This window comes from Rhinatrema bivittatum, chromosome 6 (assembly GCF_901001135.1).
Source record: "Rhinatrema bivittatum chromosome 6, aRhiBiv1.1, whole genome shotgun sequence".
NCBI lineage: Eukaryota > Metazoa > Chordata > Amphibia > Gymnophiona > Rhinatrematidae > Rhinatrema > Rhinatrema bivittatum.
This window is the reverse complement of record NC_042620.1, coordinates 238,527,918-238,547,736: the sequence shown is the minus strand read 5'-3', so window position 1 is coordinate 238,547,736 and position 19,819 is coordinate 238,527,918. Positions and strand designations below refer to the sequence as shown.

The 19,819-nt window shown below is 46.7% G+C and overlaps 1 protein-coding gene across 1 annotated transcript in view; it reads left to right on the top strand.

The window, feature by feature from the left end:
* PHF6 (PHD finger protein 6) overlaps nt 1–19,819 on the top strand; it is a 187,216-nt gene that overhangs the window by 64,909 nt on the left and 102,488 nt on the right. Inside the window, 2 exon segments of the mRNA XM_029606661.1 lie at nt 227–370; nt 12,353–12,457. Of these exon segments, the coding sequence (XP_029462521.1) occupies nt 227–370; nt 12,353–12,457 (249 nt within the window).

The following is a 19,819-nucleotide window of genomic DNA, read 5'->3' as shown; positions in this document are numbered from 1 at the left end:
GTTGCTAATACTATTTGTCCAACACACTTATTCTCAGGGTATAAAATCTGCAATTTAATGCACTTATGGAATGTTGTACTGAGACTGTTAACTTAGGTGAACACACTGTGACCAGATAGGGATGACTTATCTCTTGATTTGGTAGTGTTCAGTTGAAAAGCTTTCTTTCTTTGAAAATTCTCTTTTGTTCCTTACTGTTTTCAATTGTATTTAATTTCCTTTCCAGAGAGACAGGTCTCCACACAGAAGCAGTCCAAGTGACGCAAGACCGAAATGTGGATTCTGTCATGCAGGGGAGGAAGAAAATGAGACCCGAGGAAAGCTTCATGTATTTAATGCAAAAAAAGCAGCAGCACATTACAAGTGCATGGTAAATACATTTTTCTCCAAGCTGCTTATGTTTGAGCAATAATACATGACTGGATGTGCTATATTATGGGATATTAGCGCATTGTGGCATGAGAGAAAGCAGAGTACATCAGATCACAATATTCCATGCACTATTGTGATTATGGTATATACATCATAAAAAAGAAATAGGGTTCTTTTTGGTAACATTCCTCACATTCTCCAAGGACAAGCATGTTGGTAGTCTTCACACATGGATGATTATCTTCATAAGAACAAGCCATACTGGGTCAGACCAAGGGTTCCATAAAGCCCAGCATCCTGTTTCCAACAGTGGCCAGTCCAGGCCATAAGAACCTGGCAAGTACACAAAAACTGTCTGTTCCATGTTACTGTTAGAAAATAGCCACTGCTATTACTAAGACAACTTAATTAATAGCAGGTAATGGACTTCTCCTCCAAGAACTTATCCAATCCTTTTTTAAACACAGCTACACTAACTGCACCCTCTGGCAACAAATTCCAGAGTTTAATTGTGCATTGAGTGAAAAAGAACTTTCTCCGATTAGTTTTAAATGTGACAGATTCACATTTACCCGTTCTAGACATCATAATTTTAAATACCTCTATCATATCCCTCCTCAGCCGTCTCTTCTTCAAGCTGAAAAGTCCTAACCTCTTTAGTCTTTCCTCATAGGGGAGCTGTTCCATTCCCTTTATCATTTTGGTTGCCCTTCTCTGTACCTTGTCTATCTCAACTGTATCTTTTTTGAGATGCGGCGACCAGAATTGTACACAGTATTCAAGGTGCGGTCTCACCATGGAGCGATACAGAGGCATTATGATATTTTCCATTATATTAACCATTCCCTTTCTAATAATTACCAATATTCCGTTTGCTTGACTGCCGCAGCACACTGAACCAATTTCAATGTGTTATCCACTATGGCGCCTAGATCTTTCTTGGGTGGTAACTCCTAATATGGAACCTAACATTGTGTAACTATAGCATGGGTTATTTTTCCCTATATGCATCACCTTGCACGTATCCACATTAAATTAATCTGCCATTTCGATGCCCAATTTTCCAGTCTCACAAAGTCTTCCTGCAATTTATCACAATCTGCTTGTGATTTAACTACTCTGAACAATTTTGTATCATCTGCAAATTTGATTACCTCACTCATCATATTTCTTTCCAGATCATTTATAAATATATTGAAAAGTATGGGTCCCAATACAAAGCCTTGAGGCACTCCACTGCCTACTCCCTTCCACTGAGAAAATTGTCCATTTAATCCTACTCTCTGTTTCCTGTCTTTTAAGCCAGTTTGTAATCCACGAAAGGACATCTCCCCCTATCCCATGACTTTTTACTTTTCCTAGAAGCCCCTCATGAGGAACTTTGTCAAACGCCTTCTGAAAATCCAAATACACTAATCTACCGGTTTACCTTTACATGTTTAACTCCTTCAAAAAAGTGAAGCAGATTTGCGAAGCAAGCCTTGTCTCGGGTAAAGCCATGCTGACTTTGTTCCATTAAACCATGTCTTTCTATATGTTCTGTGATTTTGATGTTTAGAACACGTTCCACTATTTTTCCTGGCACTGAAGTCAGGCTAACCAGTCTGTAGTTTCCTGGATCGCCCCTGGAGCCCTTTTTAAATATTGGGGTTACATTAGCTATCCTCCAGTCTTCAGGTACAATGGATGATTTTAATGATAGATTACAAATTTTTACTAATAGGTCTGAAATTTCATTTTCGAGTTCCATCAGAACCCTGGGATATATACCATCCTGTCCAGATGATTTACTACTCTTCAGTTTGTCAACCAGATCTACCACATCTCCTCTTCAATCAGGACTACTGGACGGTGTTCTAGGCCCTCTTATTCTCCAAGCTAGACTATTGCAACTCCCTTCTTCTCGGACTCCCAGTGTCCACCCTCAAACCTCTGCAACTTGTGCAAATTCAGCAGCCAGATCTCTCACAAACAGCAAACGCTCCGACCACATCACACCCATTCTTAAAGTCCTCCACTGGCTCTCCATAACCCACAGAATACAATACAAAGCCCTAATCCTCAAGCATAAGACCATCAGCAATGAAAATATTGACTGGCTAAAGGACACCCTCCACCCACACGACTCGCAAAGAAACCTCCGATCCAGAAACACCGGATTGCTAACAATTCCTCCCCCCCCCCCCCCCCCCATCTACATGAACTCCCTCTACTCCTCCCCATATTCATGGCTAACACCCTGCTTTCCTCACCCTGCTCAGAGCACACCCGAGCTAAGCCCCCAAACAGATGCTCCCCCCACCCCTCTCCCTTTCCGAAACTTCAGTCACTGAGTACTTATTCAAGTGCCTAAAAAGCCAAGTCTCTATTAATCACCCCATCAAGAAGACAGATACTACTAGCTCATCATCTCATGCCTTGCTGTGTATATCAAACAAGATTTTTCCAAATAGTTTAAATAAGTTACCTTGTTACATTGTATATCAAACGAGAATTCCAAATTGTTAAATATGCTATTCTGTTACTATGTAAAAATAATAAGACACCATTGTCATATCCCGTGAGTTGCTCTGTAAATTGATGTGATATTCCATATCGAATGTCTGTCTATAAAAATAAATAAAATCTTCTAGGTTCACCATGATTTGGTTCAGTCCATCTGAATCATTACCCAGGAAAACCTTCTCCGGTACGGGTACCTCCCCAACATCCTTTTCGGTAAACACTGAAGCAAAGAAATCATTTAATCTTTCCGCAATACCCTTATCCTTCTCTAAGTGCCCCTTTAACACCTCTATCATCTAACGGTCCAAATGACTCCCACACAGGCTTTCTGCTTCGGATATATTTTAAAAAGTTTTTACTGTGAGTTTTTGCCTCTACAGCCAACTTCTTTTCAAATTCTCTCTTAGCCTGTCTTATCATTATTATTATTCTCTCTTAGCCTGTCTATTAATATTATTATTATTATTACCAACGCTTATGCATTATCCTATTTTCTTCTGTTGGATCCTTCTTCCAATTTTTGAATGAAGATCTTTTGGCTAAAATAGCTTCTTTAACCTCCCCTTTTAACCATGCCGGTAATCATTTTGCCGCCTTTCCAAGTTTCTTAATGTGCAGAATACATCTGGACTATGCTTCTAGGATGGTATTTTTTTATTTTTTTTTTTAACAATGACCACACCTCTTACACACTTTTTACCTTTGTAGCTGCTCCTTTTAGCTTTTTTCTAACAATTTTTCTCATTTTCTCAAAGTTTCCCTTTTGAAAGTTTAGCACGAGAGCCTTGGATTTGCTTACTGTCCCCCTTCCAGTCATTAATTCAAATTTGATCATATTATGATCACTATTGCCAAGCGGCCCCACCGCCGTTACCTCTCTCACCAAATCCTGTGCTCCACTGCGAATTAGATCTAAAATTGCTCCCTCTCTTGTCGGTTCCTGAACCAATTGCGCCATAAAGCTGTCATTTATTCCATCCAGGAACTTTATCTCTCTAGCGTGTCCCGATGATATATTTACCCTGTCAATTTGGTTAGTTTCCCTAATTTCTCTTAGCATTTCACTGTCCGTCTCACCATCTTGACCAGGTGGATGGTAGTATACTCCTATCACTATAGTCTTCCCCAACACACAAGGGATTTCTACCCATAAAGATTCGATTGTGCATTTAGTCTCATGCAAAATGTTTATCCTTTTGGACTCTGGGCCATCCCGGACATAAAGCACTACACTGCCTCCCGGGTGCTCCTCTCTGTCATTGCGATATAATCTGTACCCCGGTATAGCAGTATCCCATTGGTTGTCCTCCTTCCACCATGTCTTTGAGATGTCAATTAAGTATGTCATCATTCACTGCTATACATTTTAATTCTCCCATCTTACTTCTTAGACTTCTAGCATTAGCATACAAACATTTAAAAGTTTGTTTTTTGTTTGTATTTTCATTTTCTTTTTAAATTGATAGGGATAAGTTAGAATTTTTTTTAGCTCGGGTGAGTTTTTAGTTACAGGCACTTGGACTACTTTTCTTATTATTGGAACCGCACTGTTGGGATGCCCCAATTCTAATGCATTATTAGTATCCTTTGAAGATACCTCCCTCCGAACCATGCACTGCTGAGCGACTATCTGCTTTTCCCTTTGTTCTAGTTTAAAAGCTGCTCTGTCTCCTTTTTAAAGGTTAGCGCCACTAGTCTGGTTCCACCCTGGTTAAGGTGGAGCCCATCCCTTCGAAAGAGACTCCCTTCCCCAAAAGGTTCCGCAGTTCCTTACAAAACTGAATCCCTCTTCCTTGCACCATAGTCTCATCCATGCATTGAGACTCCGGAGCTCTGCCTGCCTCTGGGGACCTGTGCGTGGAACAGGGAGCATTTCAGAGAATGCTACCCTGGAGGTTCTGGATTTAAGCTTTATATCTAAGAGCTTAAATTTGTCTTCCAGAACCTCCCTCCCACATTTTCCTATGTTGTTGGTGCCCACATGTACCACGACAGCCGGCTCCTCCCAAGCACTGTCTAAAATCCTATCTAGATGACGTGTGAGGTCTTCCATCTTTGCACCAGGTAGGCATGTTACCAGGCGATCCTCATGCCCCCACCGCCTGTCTACATTCCTAGTAATGGAATGACCAACTATGACTGCCGGCCTAACCCTTCCCTCCTGGGCAGTAGGCCTTGGGGAGATATCCTTGGTGCAAAAGGACAATGCACCACCTGTACAGCAAGTCCTTGCTACAGGATCCTTTCCTGCTGCTCCAGGTTGATGCTCTCCAATTATGAAACCACCTTCCTCCAAGGCAGCACCAGGGCTGCCAGTCTGAAGTTGGGACTTGGCTACTATATCCCTGAAGGTCTCATCTATATACCTCTGTCTGCCTCAGCTCCTCCAGGTCTGCACTCTAGCCTCCAGAGATCGGACTCATTCTCTGAGAGCTAGGAGCTCATTGCATCGCATGCACATGTACAATTTCTCACCAGTGGGTAAAAAATCATACATGTGACACTCAATTCAAAAGACTGGGAAGCCCCCCCTCTTGCTGCTGGACTGCTGCCTTCATATCAAATTCATCTCATGAGATGGAGCCCCCAATGCAGAAAACCTATGTCAAGGTTTCTAGAACTTTGACTAGGCACACTGAGCATGCCCTATACCACGCGTCCATACAGGGTCCCTCTCCAGTCTTTTTTTTTCCGCCGAGCTGTAAACATTATGAGGTGAGTGAGCTCACTTTGGCTATTTTTTTGGCCTTGTGGAAAAGTTTGTTTTTCTCGTGTTTTTCGTTCCATTGCCGGATCCCTCTTGGTGCGTCCATGTAGTGTCTCCTAGTCAAGTTTTTTGGCGATTCGTGTAAATTTCCTTTCGCAATTGATGCTGCCATCGTCTTTCGTTAGTGCCCTTTTATTTCGTCTGTTATAGCCTCGCCCGGTTTTCGGTGATGCCCCCAGAACCCGAGGACTATGTCCATTACAGATCTGCATGAGATACAAGTCCTCTGCCTAGGGGCATCTCATGATGCTGCTTATGCACCCAGATGACCCCAAAGGACGTCTACTTCAACTCGATAAGATGGAGCAACTCTTAGGGACGAAGAAGTCCGAGGCATCAGTATGAAAGCACCACAGACACCGAGCCATCGACAACAGCAGAACTATCAGTTCCATTAATGTTGCCAGTGGACAGGGGTGGCGGATACTGACCATTGTCAAACTTCTTCAGGGTGAGGACATCTGATTCCTTGTCATGGCCTCAGCATAGGGAATGACAGAGCTGAGCATCAAGGGAAGCCAAAGAAGCAATGACTCGGTTTCCTGTCGATGCACGGGGCCGGGCAAGGAGATGCACAGCTTTTGCCACGATGCCTTCAAAGCAACCCCACGGCAAGGAGTGCCAGTCCATCAGTGTCGGGGGGTCTGCGATGATCTCCATTTGTCCTGATGCCAGTCACCGATCCACCTCGAGGGTCCGAGGAAGATCTGGCTACCCCTCCTTCCTCCCAGTCGGTCTTGGCATTGGCAGCATTTGAGGAGGAGCTGGAGTATAGAGTCCAGCTATCGGTGGACCGAGCACTGCGGGATTTTGGTCCTATGCACAGACGGCATCGGACTTGGTGCAACCCGACCTTGTACTGCTTCTGGAAAAGCACAAGCAGCTCATTGCAGCGTCACCGACCCAGTTGATGTCAGGTTTCTTGGATGGCATTGCTGCTCAGCGAGGCACTGAGGTCTCCCTCTACTGATACGGTGGTAGTCTCTGGTTCCTCTGAAGAGGAAGCGCCATGGAAGCCGACGGAGACGCCGATGCCTACACACCTCCCCCCCCCCCCCCCCCCCCGTCCATTTCTCCCAGTGCCTGCACCTCTGGGCGCAGGCCAAGCTCCTAAGGACCCATCCCTGTCACCTTCAGTGAGGATGAGGAGCTCTAAGGTCCCTGGGGGAATAACATGATCAAATTTGAATTTAATGACAGAAAGGGAGACAGTAAGTAAATGCATGGCTCTAGCACTAAACTTTCAAAAGGGAAACTTTGACAAAATGAGGAAAATAGGAAAGAAAAAAAAAAAAGATGCAGCTACAAAGGTAAAGAGTGTACAATAGGCGTGGACATTGTTTAAAAATATCTTAGAAGTGCAGTCCGGATGTATTCCATACATTAAGAAAGGTGAAAGGAAGGCCAAACAATTGCCAGCATGGTTAAAAATTGATGTGACAGAGGCTATTTTAGCCATAAGCATTGGCAAGTTAAATGTAAGGCATTGATAAGACAGGCTAAGGGACAATTTGAAAAGAAGATGGCCGTAGAGGCAAAGACTGAAAAACTTCTTAAAATATAGCCGAAGCAGAAAGCCTGCGAGGGAGTTGGTTGGACCGTTAGATGATCATGGGGTTAAAGGTGCACTTAGGGAAGATAAGGCCATTGTGGAAAGACTAAACACATTCTTTCCTTCAGTGTGTACTGAAGAGGATGTTGGGAAGATGCCCATTCCAGAGACAGTTTTCAAGGGTGATGTTTCAGATGAACTGATCCAAATTATGGTGAACCTGGAATATGTAGTAGGCTAGATTGACAAACTGAAGAGTAGTAAATTGCCTGGACTGGACAGTATACACTCCAGGGTTCTAAAAACTCAAAAATGAAATTTCAGACCTATTAGTAAAAATTTGTAACCTATCATTAAAATGGTGCATTGTACCTGAAAAGTGGAGAGTGGTCAATGTAACCCCAATATTTAAAAAGGGCTCCAGGGGAGATCAGGGATACTAACCGGTGAGCATGACATCAGTGCTGGGAAAAATTGTGGAAAGTGTTATAAAGAATAAAATCACAGAACATTTAGATAGACATAGTTTAATTGGACACAGCCAGCATGGATTTACGCAAGGGAAGTCTTACCTCACAAATCTACACTTTTATGAAGGGGTGAATAAACATAAGGACAAAGGTGAACCAGTAGATGTGGTGTATTTGGATTTTCAGAAGGTTTTCGACAAAGTCCCCCATAAGAGGCTTTTAAGATATCTCTTTCACCAGATTTATTTATTTATTTATTTAAAGACTTTTATATACCGAAGATCATGGACTGGTACATATCGCTTCGGTTTACATATAACCAGATTGGGAATTACCATAGATATGGTGTACATAGAACAATGATTAATAATCAGAAATCAATAAACAGTAAACATGATTCATAGAAAAAACAGTAAACATAATGCATATAACAATAAATAATAATAATAAAGAATAAATAAGAGGTAAACAGTAGGTGTAACTGTGTGGAAATAGAAAACTATTTAAACTGGTGGAATTGGATATAACTCGAACGTGGGGGATGTTAGGAGTAATATGTGTTTACAAGTATTAGATGAGAATAGTACAGTTTCAATTTCAGATCCTGGTCTCCACTGAGAATTAGATTTAAAATTCTCCCTCTCTTCTTGGTTCTTGAACCAATTGCTTCATATAACTGTCATTTATTCTATCCAGGAACTTTATCTCTCTAGCATGTCCTGATGTTACATTTACCCAGTCAATGTTGGGATAATTGAAATCTCACAAAACAGACGTCGCAAAGGTTACAATTTTTTGGATTTTTTGTGCATAGAATTTATCTAGAACTGTGGACCATCATACCACCCTTGGTGGTCCACAGTTCTAGATAAATTCTAGATAAATTCTATGCACAAAAAATCCAAAAAATTGTAACCTTTGCGACGTCTGTTTTGTGAGACAAGTGTAGCTCGTTGCACTTTAATAATTAACTGTTCTTATATAGTGATAATTGAAATCTCCCATTATTACTGCACTACTAATTTGGTTAGCTTCCCTAATTGCTCTTAGCATTTCACTGTCCTCATCATTTTGGCCGGTGGACGGTAGTATATTCTTATCGCTATACTCTTCCCAACACACAAGGGATTTCTACCCATAAATATTCGGTTGTGCATTTGGTCTCTTGCAGGATCTTATACTGTTGGACTCTATGCCATCCCGGAAATAAAGTGCCAACCCGCCACCAAGTTGCTCCTATCTAAAATTGCAATATAATTTGTACCTGGTATAGCACTATACCACTGGTTATCCTCCTTCGACCATGTCTCTGAGATGCCAGTTATGTATGTCATCATTTACTGCTATACACTCTAACTCTCCTATCTTACTTCTTAGATTCTTGGCATTAGCATACAAACATTCAAAGTGTTTTTTTCGTTTGTATTAACATTCTGCTTTTCAGTTATCCGGGATAATTTGGAATCTTTTAGCTCAGGTGATTCTTTACTTATAGGCACATGGACTACTTTTCTTATTATTGGAACCTTTCTAACTCTAATGCTTCATTAGTATCCTTTGAAGATACCTCCCTCCGAACCATGCGCTGCCGAGCGACTGTCTGCTTTCCCCTTTGTTCTAGTTTAAAAGCTGCTGTATCTCCTTTTTAAAGCTTAGCACCAGCAACCTTGTTCCACCCTGGTTAAGGTGGAGCCCATCCCTTTGGAAAAGACTCCCCCTTCCCCAAAAGGTTCCCCAGTTCCTTACAAAACTGAATCCCTCTTCCTTGCACCATCATCTCATCCACACATTGACTACCATCTCAGTCCAACACTTCAGTCGGATATCATAGGAGCCCTGCTAAACATGGCTCAGGCCAAGGCTTTTCTGCCTCGCCAGAGGGCCATCACCTTGACGACCATTGCGGCAGTGATCCAACAGAGCCAGTGGGTGTCAGCCTGACACACATTGAGGTTGTTGGGCTAGATGGCCGCAACCATCCATGTCACCCCCTTGGCATGTTTACACATGCGCAGAGCCCAATGGACCCTGAGGGCACAGTGGCACCAGGCCACTCAGAGCCTCCAGGATTGCATCTAAGTCACCCTGTTTCTCCAGGACTCATTCTGGTGGTGGGTACTTTGAAATCTGGAACTGGGATCTTGTTTCAAAGGCCCTCCTACCCAAATTGTCCTAACCATCCATCCATGGATGGGCTTACACCTCAGGGTTTCTGGTCAGGAGTGCTCATGTGAAATCAACTTCCTGGAGCTTCGGGCGATCAGGTACGTGCACTGGGCTTTCAGAGATCCGGACCGACAACCAAGTAGCTGTGTGGTATGTCAAGAAGCAGAGAAGCGTGGGATCGTATCTCTTGTGTCAGGAAGCGGTCCAGATATGGTCATGGGCCATGTCCCATGGGATAGTGCTGAGGGCCATGTACCTGGCCGGAACGGAGAACATGGTAACGGCAGGCTGAGTTGAGCCTTGAGACCCCATGAGTTGTCCCTGGACCTGGGAGCAGTGAATCGGATATTTCACCTCTGGGGGAGCCTGGACGTAGATCTGTTTGCATCCCCCTGCATCAGGAAGGTGCCTCTGTTCTACTCCCTATACAGGTCAGATGCAAACCAACGTCAGATGTTCTCGCCCATCATTGGGGCAAGGGTCTTCTGTATGCATATTCTCCCTTAGTAGTGAAGATTCTCATTGGTCGAGAGACGTCTGCTTTCCACTCCTATGGGAGGAGTTCATTTGGACACCGATCAGTCTGGGGACTTCCCCAGATCTCATCACACAAGATCCAGGCAGGCTGTGGCATCCTAACCTCCAGGCCCTGTTGCTCACAGCCTGGATGTTGAGAGTTTAATCTTGCAGCTGCTTGATCTTTCAGAGGATGTGTCTCTGGTCCTAGTGGCTTCCAGAAGGCCTTTCACTAGAAGTGGAGGAGGTTTTCTGTGTGGTGTGAGCAGAAGACCCTAGATCCATTCTGCCCCACACAAAAACTGCTTGATTATTTCCTATATCTATCGGAAGCTGGCTTAAAGACCAATTCCATTAGAGTTCATCTCAGTGCAATTGGCACATACCACCAAGGTGTAGATGGTACGCCCATTTCTGTACAGCCTATAGTTGTACATTCCATGTGGGCCTGCTTCAATTGAAGCCTTTCCTAAGGCTTCCTGCTCTGTCTTGGGACCTCAGCGTGATGTTAGCTCACCTTATGAAAGCTCCTTTTGAGCCGCTGCGTACTTGACTTGGAAGATCATATTTTTGGTGGTGGTCACATCAGCGTGCAGGGTCAGCGAGCTCTAAGCCTTTGTGACTTATCCACCTTATATTAAGTTTTATCATGCCAGTGTGTTTTGCATACACGCTCCCTAAGTTCCTGCCTAAGGTGGTGACAGATTTCCATGTTAACCAGTCAATTGTCCTGCGAATATTCTTTCCCAGACCCCTTTAACAGCAAGGCGAACAAGCACTGCACAGTTTGGACTGCAAATGAGCCTTAGTCTTATCACTGAAGTGGACAGAAGCCCATAGATAGTCCATCCACTTTTTGTTTCTTTTGACAAGAATAGGTTGGGCGTTGCCGTTGCCAAACAGACACTGTCCAATTGGCTAGCAGATTGCATCTTTCTGTTATGCCCAGGCGGGACTACATTTTGGGGGTTGTATCAAGGCTCATTCTGTCAGAGCCATGGCAGTGTCTGTGACCCACTTGGTGAGCAGTTCACATGGAGATCTGCAAGGCTGCGACATGGAGTTCTCTCCACACATTCATATCACATTACTTTCTGGATAGGAATGGCAGACATGACAGTAGGTTCGGCTAGTTTGTCCTTTGGAACCTGTTTGAGATTTAGAAGCCAACTCTCCCACCTAGGGCCCATTGTTTGGGTTCAGGCTGTCTCCCTCTCTGTTACCACAGCATCAGTATTATTGTGCTCGTTGGCACCTGGTTGATGTCTTTTGGTCCCCTTTCGTGTTGGGGAGCAGCTTGTAGCTAGGTATTTGCCCATGTGTGAGGACTACCATACTGCTTGTCTTTGATCTCATTGTATCAGTGGCGACTGCAGAAACCTTGGCTCTGGGGAGGGAACTCTAGTCACTGCAGAATTGCAAGACAGGCAGCTTAGTTTAAAGGTGAACATATAATGGTCTACATCCCTCTGTCCCTTCCTTGGACCTATACATTAATTGAAATTGAAGGGGCTGAGAGAAAAATTGAAAGACGCAGTCACCGCTGATTAGATGAGCTCGAGTGAGGACCAGGATCTGAACTTGGTCCTTTTTGGTAGTACTGCCTGTGGGCCATTGAACCAACCTAGTGAGGGCATTATTAATTACTAATAAGGAATAATGGACTGCACTTTATTAGAAGCATGAATAACCACTTGTTCCTTTTTTATGTGTTCTTTGTGTAACAGTGCATTTTGGGGATACCAAATCTGTTCATCCAGAAGCAGAGCAGAACAGTGCGAATGGTGTTCTGCTCTTAAAAAGAACCTTTCCAAACATTTTTCTCATTTGTTTGCTTCTGGCTGGAGGCTGGATAAAAAAACTTTTTAGTAGAGAGTTAAGTGATTCTGAACATTCAGCTTCTAATTCTTATTCTTGGTATCAAATTACATCCTAACACTGCAGTTCTTTGACCTAAGTTGTGACACATTCTTGGCCATCTATGTTTTTCTTCTCTTGTTGCAGTTGTTTTCTTCTGGCACTGTTCAGCTTACTACAACATCAAGAGCAGAGTTTGGTGATTTTGATATTAAAACGGTTCTTCAGGAAATCAAACGGGGGAAGAGAATGGTATGCATTTCACATGATTTTTGGTAGTATTTCTTTCAAATTTTCCTGGGAAGAAATAGCCTGAAAGATCTTGCAAGAAGAAAAAAGTAGTGATGTCCTGCATTCTTTCCATGTAACTTCTGTTGGCCAATTCACAGCTTAAAAAATAGTTTCCTAGCGTGTAGCAGATGGACTCATTACAAATGGGTATAGTGTGCTCGTGCTAGCAGTTGGAGACTGATCTGACGTCAGCACGTGGTACATATACCCCTGCAGGAAGTGCAGCAGCTCAGTAATTTCCGTCTCCAAAGCAGTTTGGAGCTACCTTACGCTCGCTGAGCGTTTTTCCAAATTCTAACGACTAAATTCTTAGAAGAAATCCTACCTGAAGACGAGCCCCGCACTCCTGCGGTGATACCCTCGGGTCCCTCCCCCAGTTGAGTTTCCTGAGGTGATTTCCGTGGTCCCTCGGAGGTAAGCGCCTCGATCCGGTGGCCGGATCGCGGCAGGGACCTAGCCCCCGAGTGAGAAGGGCTCGGGCGAGGCATAGAGGCAGCCTCGGTCCTGGTGAGGACTTAGCCTCCGAGCGAGACGAGTTCGGGCGCGGCTTAGAGGCAGCGGGTGCACTTCCTCGAGCGCGGCGGTGACGGTACTTACCCTCTCCCCCCGCAGCCGGAGACCGCCCGGGTCGCAGCCGGGAAGCGCAGAAGATCAGGTAAGGCATACATCTTTACTTTACTGGTCTCCGAAGAGCGAGGATTAGCAGGGTCTGCCTACGTGGCAGCCCTCCAAGGAGGTCGCCATTTTGCCTGCCTGCTCGCCGTCGCCAGCCTTGGTTCGCCGCCTCGATCTAAGCGGGGCGACGGGCGCGTATGTTAGGCACCCGAAAAGATTTGGGCGCCCATTGATTGAGTTACACGCACGTTGATAGGCGCACGTTGATAGGAGATCAGACACGATGGAGCATATGAGAGCTCATGCGGCCGCAGAGCCAGCACCTCCAGACTCAGGCATAAGAGCTCTAGGCCTCTGCTCAGCATGCCACCTCAGAGCCACACAGAGCGAGGAAGCAGACTCCCTATGTGCCCAATGTGAGGAGGCCCTGGGAGTTCCAGGCCAGGGCCGGTCTCAGCCCAGTTTGACTGCCAGTTCCTCAGGGAACACCCCGAACCTAGCAGGCTGCGGTGAGCAGCCAGGGAACCCCACAGACCTGGTGCCCCTATGGCTAGAACCTGCTTCCCTCTCCTGGGTGGAATTATTCAAGGGGATTCACACCTTTGTCAAGATGCAGTCTGATCCCCGACCGGATCCATACGTACCGGATGACCCTGCCCTGGGACCCTCAAGACCTACGCATGGCCACCCACCACCCGGAAGCCCCACTTATGGGGACTCGGATTACTCTGAGGAAGATGGCGAGCCCCCCGAGGAGGGAGTACTTCCCTTGGGGATAGAACCGTATCAAACCATGAGACGCTTCTTTCCTAAGGAGGATCTTCCAGACCTGGTCTCTCAATGCCTGTCGGAGCTGGCTATCCCGGGCCCAGGCACCCCAGGGGAACCTAGAATGAACCCCCTGCTAGAGGGCCTGCGTCCAACGGCTCACCATTTTCCCCTCCTACAAGCAGCACAGCAGTTAATCGATCTGGAGTGGAATGCGCCGGAGGCTTCATTCAAAGAGGGTCGGGCTTTGTCTAGCATGTACCCCCTAGACCCGGCAACCAAGGAGCTGCTGGCGTGCCCGATGGTAGACGCCATAGTTAGCACAATTGTGAAGCGCACCACCATTCCGGTGGAGGGAGGGGCAGCCCTCAAGGATGCACATGACCGGCGCATGGACGCCATTCTGAAACAAGCCTTTGAGGTAGCAGCCATGTCCCTACGAGTTGCGACCTGCTGCACCGTGGTGACGCGCTCCTGCTTATCACAAGCCAGGAACAACACCCCGGGAGAAGAAATGGAATCAGCCCTCTCGTTCCTCACTGACGCTGCCTCCGACCTAGTCCGTACAGCAGCCAAGGGAGTGTCATCCTCAGTGGCAGCCAGAAGACACCTCTGGCTACGAAATTGGTCGGCCGACTCCTCCTCCTCCAAGACTCGCCTTACAAGAATGCCCTTTAAGGGATCCCTCCTGTTCGGCAGCGACCTCGAGAAACTGGCTAATAAATGGGGCGCATCTCCATTACCCCGTCTACTGGAAGACAGGTCAAGGAGGACCCAGCGCCCTTTTCCTAGACCATCCAGAGGTAGAAGCTCTCAACGCTTCAATCCTTACAGGGCTCGCTACCAAGCACCTCGTTCTCAGACCAGGAACCAGTCCTTTCGGACCAGGCACAACAAGAGGGGAACCGGCTCGGGGTCGGGTCCCGGCCGCACCCCACAATGAGAATCAGCCGACCCGTCTGGGGGAAGAAGCCATAGGGGGCAGGCTTAACCCTATTTTACCACAGGTGGGTCGAGATTACTTCGGACCAGTGGGTCCTCGCCATTGTCCGGGAAGGGTATTACCTGGACTTCCTTCATCTCCCTCCGGACAAATTTGTGGAATCTCCTTGTCCGCCCCCCCAAGAGGGCGGCGCTGGCGGCTACCTTGGAGAGACTCCTGTCCCTAAAAGCCATAATCCCAGTGCCTGCATGGGACATAAATTCTGGGCATTACTCCATTTATTTCATTGTCCCCAAGAAGGGGGGCACCTTCAGACCCGTCCTGGACCTCAAGTCAGTCAACCGGCACTTACGGGTCCCAGGATTTCGCATGGAAACTCTGCGGTCAGTCCGAAGTGCAATACAGCCAGGGGAGTATCTCACATCCCTGGATCTCTCAGAGGCCTATTTGCACATCCCAATTCATCGGGATCACCAGCGTTATTTACGCTTCAAAGTCCTGGATCAGCACTTTCAGTTCCGGGCTGTACCCTTCGGGTTAGCCACCGCGCCACGGACAATAACCAAGGTAATAGTAGTGGTGGCGGCATCCCTCAGGAAGGAAGGCATTCTCGTCCATCCCTACCTAGACAATTGGCTGATCAGGGCAAAGTCACCGGAAGAGAGCCACCGGGCAACCAACAGAGTTATATCTCTTCTGGAAAGCCTAGGATGGGTAGTCAACATAAACAAGAGTTCCCTACAGCCTTCGCAGTCGCTGGAATACCTAGGAGTCCGATTCGACACCCAGGAAGACAAGATCAGCCTGACCTCCAAGAGGAAATCAGAACTCTGGGATTGCTTGCAGAATCTGCTGAGCTCCACTCGGCCCACTGCTTGGGATTTACCTACAGGTCCTCTGCCTAATGGCCTCCACTCTGGAAGTGATACCATGGGCACGGGCTCATATGAGACCATTACAGCGCGCCCTCCTATCTCGGTGGCGCCCGCGATTACAGAACTACACTGTGCATCTACCTCTACCGGCCAGAGTACGGAATCAGTTACGGTGGTGGCTGCAGCCCGGCCACATGACCCGGGGGTCAAGGATGTCCTCCCCAACCTGGACCCTGCTCACTACAGATGCCAGCCTGAGCGGCTGGGGAGCACACCGCGAAGAGCTAACCACCGAGGAGCGGTGGAACAGAGAAGAGTCGGGGTGGAACATCAACCGAATAAAGGCACGGGCAGTCAGGTTAGCCTGCCTGCGATTTGCCCACAGACTTCGAAACAGAGCAGTCGGAGTGATGTCGGACAATGCCACCACGGTGGCATACATCAACCGACAGGGCGGAACCAGAAGCCGACAGGTATCCTTAGAAATAGCCCCCCTGATGGCTTGGGCGGAAGCAAATCTCCAGGACATCTCTGCCGTCCACATTGCCGGGAAGGAAAACGCCACGGCAGACTTCCTCAGCAGAGAGAGCCTAAACCCGGGGGAATGGCAGCTGTCACCCACGGCCTTCCAGATGATTGTGGATCAGTGGGGGGACTCCGGGCATGGACCTACTAGCGGACAGGTCCAACGCTCAAGTACCCAGATACTTCATTCGCAGGCGAGATCCTCTATCCCTCGGGATCGACACCCTGGTGCAGCCATGGCCTCCGGGGATCCTGCTATATGCCTTTCCCCCATGGCCCCTGCTGGGTGCCATCATACACCAGATTCAGCGGCTCAGAGGCCTAGTTCTTCTGGTGGCCCCGGACTGGCCAAGAAGACCATGGTAAGCAGACATGAGAAGACTACTGGCAGGGGATCCTCTACCCCTGCCCCCTCACAGGGACCTGCTGCGACAGGGTCCCATCATCCACGAGAATCCAGCTCATTTCTCTCTTACGGTCTGGCCATTGAGAGGGCTAGACTGAAGAAAAGGGGATACTCGGGACCGGTAATAGACACACTCCTCCAAGCACGCAAGTTCTCCACATCACTAATGTATATAAGGATCTGGAGTATTTGAAGCCTGGTGCGAAACTCGCAGCACCAATCCGCATGCCGCTAAAATACCCATCATTCTGGATTTCCTGCAAGATGGGCTTCAAAAGGGTCTGTCCCTCAGTTCAATCAAGGTTCAGGTGGCAGCGCTATCCTGCTACGGCCCCAGGAGTGCCGGCAACAGCATTGCCACGCACCCAGACGTTTCACGTTTCCTGAAAGGAGTCAAACACATTCGCCCGCCACTGAAGTGGCCAGTGCTCCTGTGGAACCTCAACCTAGTCTTGGAATTCCTAGTGGGACCCGCCTTCAGACCCCTCCGGGGCCTGTCCCTCCGTTTGTTAACCTTGAAGATGGTGTTCTTGCTGGCCGTATGCTCAGCACGCTGCATCTCCGAGCTACAAGTGCTGTCCTGCCGCGATCCATTTCTCAGAATCACTCCAGGGGCTATCCATCTTCGCACAGTTCCTTCCTTCTTACCCAAAGTAGTCTCACACTTCCACCTCAACCAAACCATATCCTTGCCAACCACAGAAAGTTTGAAGAAGTCAGAAGAAGGTCGAAGACTGCGCCATCTCAACATCGGCAGGCTGCTGTCCAGATACCTGGAAATGTCTGAAGCAGTACGAAAGACGGACCACCTGTTCGTCCTTCACAGTGGGAAGAAGCAAGGAGAAGCGGCCTCACGGGCGACTATTGCTCGCTGGATCAAAGAAGTTATTAAGGCGGCCTACTTAGAAGCGGGAAAACCACCACCTCTACGGGTCAAGGCTCACTCTACCAGAGCTCAAGCGGCCTCCTGGGCAGAAACTAGGATGCTGTCGCCTGCAGAGATATGTAAAGCGGCAACGTGGTCCTCCCTCCATACCTTTTCCAGATTCTACCATCTGGACGTCCAGGCCAGGGAGGATACAGCATTTGCGAGGGCAATCCTAAACGGACCTCGGGCAGCCTCCCACCCAGTCCGGGAATAGCTTTTGTACATCCCATTTGTAATGAGTCCATCTGCTACACGCTAGGAAATGGAGAGATTACTTACCTGATAATTTCATTTTCCTTAGTGTAGGCAGATGGACTCAGCATCTCGCCCGGCTGCCAATATACATGCGGTTTCACCGATTCAAGATAAGCCATGTTTTCCTACATAGGGCATCCACCCTGCCGGGTGTCGACGCCTTCCGGTTGAGAACACTGGCGGTCTCCAGCTACTATCAATCGGTCAGGTTAATCATGTTTGGTTAATCAATCGGTCAGTCACACATATATCCATGAAGCTTTTGCAAGGAAGATTACTGAGCTGCTGCACTTCCTGCAGGGGTATATGTACCACGTGCTGACGTCAGATCTGTCTCCAACTGCTAGCACGAGCACACTATACCCATTTGTAATGAGTCCATCTGCCTACACTAAGGAAAACGAGATTATCAGGTAAGTAATCTCTCCATTATCACATATTGATTTATTTTTTTTGACCTGGCAACTTCCAGCTCAGTTGAATTGGGACTACAGCACCACAAACCACCTTTTGCAACTGTTTAGCAATTTTCTCCATTTTCACCTCCCATTTATCCCAGCCATCACCATGGTCCATGCCTCTCCTGTGGAGAGGCATGGACCATGGTTCCCTTTTGGATTCTGGTACAAGTATACACTGGGACCAATTAGCTGCTATCACCACTCCTTCCTCCCAAGGGATGTGAATGTTGTGTCTACAGCATTTCCAGCCTTAGCAGGACTTGACAGCAAATGCTAGACTTCATTGTTGCAACATACAATAAATATTCCGCTAGTAGTATAAGGCTCTTATTGCATCTTTATGAAAGTATATAGTGACCATCATATAGTGTCTCTTTGTGTGGATGGCTTGTGGAAAAGCCTTGGGAGAGCGACTTATAGGGAAAAAAGCCTTTAAAACACAGAGACTAGTTTAATCATCGGTCACTTATACTAAGTCCATATATTCTTTTAGCTAAAGCTGATATTTTCTTAGCTGAATCTGTAAATATCCAGGTAGGGCACAAGGATTAATGAGATAATGTGCACTTATCTCTAAGATCTGGCAGTTGTCAAATGGTCCTGAAGACTATCCTCCAACACTGCAGGGTTTCGGAGTTTACGACTCCTTCAGGGAGCTTCAGGGATGTAGTGCTGCCAAAGAGTAAAGGTTATTCTGGTATAAGCAGCTTGCTTGTCATTGAAGGTATCTGAGGTGGTCAGCTATATATGTTGGTCTCGGAGAAAATTTTTATTCTGCCGAGATGCGGGCTGTGTCAATTGAATTCCTCTTGTTCGCGGCTGACTCTTTGTAAACGTGCATTTTGTGTCTCTCTTCTATTTTTACACACTCGCATATATATATATATATATATATATATTTATGAAACCGCCATCAGCCGCAAACAAGAGGAATTCAATTGACACAGCCCGCATCTCGGCAGAATAAAAATTTTCTCCGAGAGCAGCATATATAGTTGACCACCTCTAATACCTTCAATGACAAGCGAGCTGCTTATACCAGAATAACCTTTACTCTTTGGCAGCACTACGTCCCTGAAGCTCCCTGAAGAAGGAGTCGTAAACTCCGAAACCCTGCAGTGTTGGAGGATAGTCTTCAGGACCATTTGACAACTGCCAGATCTTAGAGATAAGTGCACATTATCTCATTAATCCTTGTGCCCTACCTGGATATTTACAGCTTCAGCTAAGAAAATATCAGCTTTAGCTAAAAGAATATATGGACAGTATAAGTGACCGATGATTAAACTAGTCTCTGTGTTGAGGGAGACGGTGACGTCACGAGCCTGAATGGCAGCTTGATCCTGTTGCTCCATACTGCCTAAAGCTATCATTGACGAGAATCGATCACCATCCGCTTCAAAAAGCGCTCCTATACCAATATAGATACCATTCAACATACTGGATATGGCATCTAAACGTAAGGGACCGGATTTGCGGCAATTTTCCTATGCGAAGGGGAAAGACGGTGAGGGGCCTCCCGAAGACACTGCCGGCGCCGAAGCGAA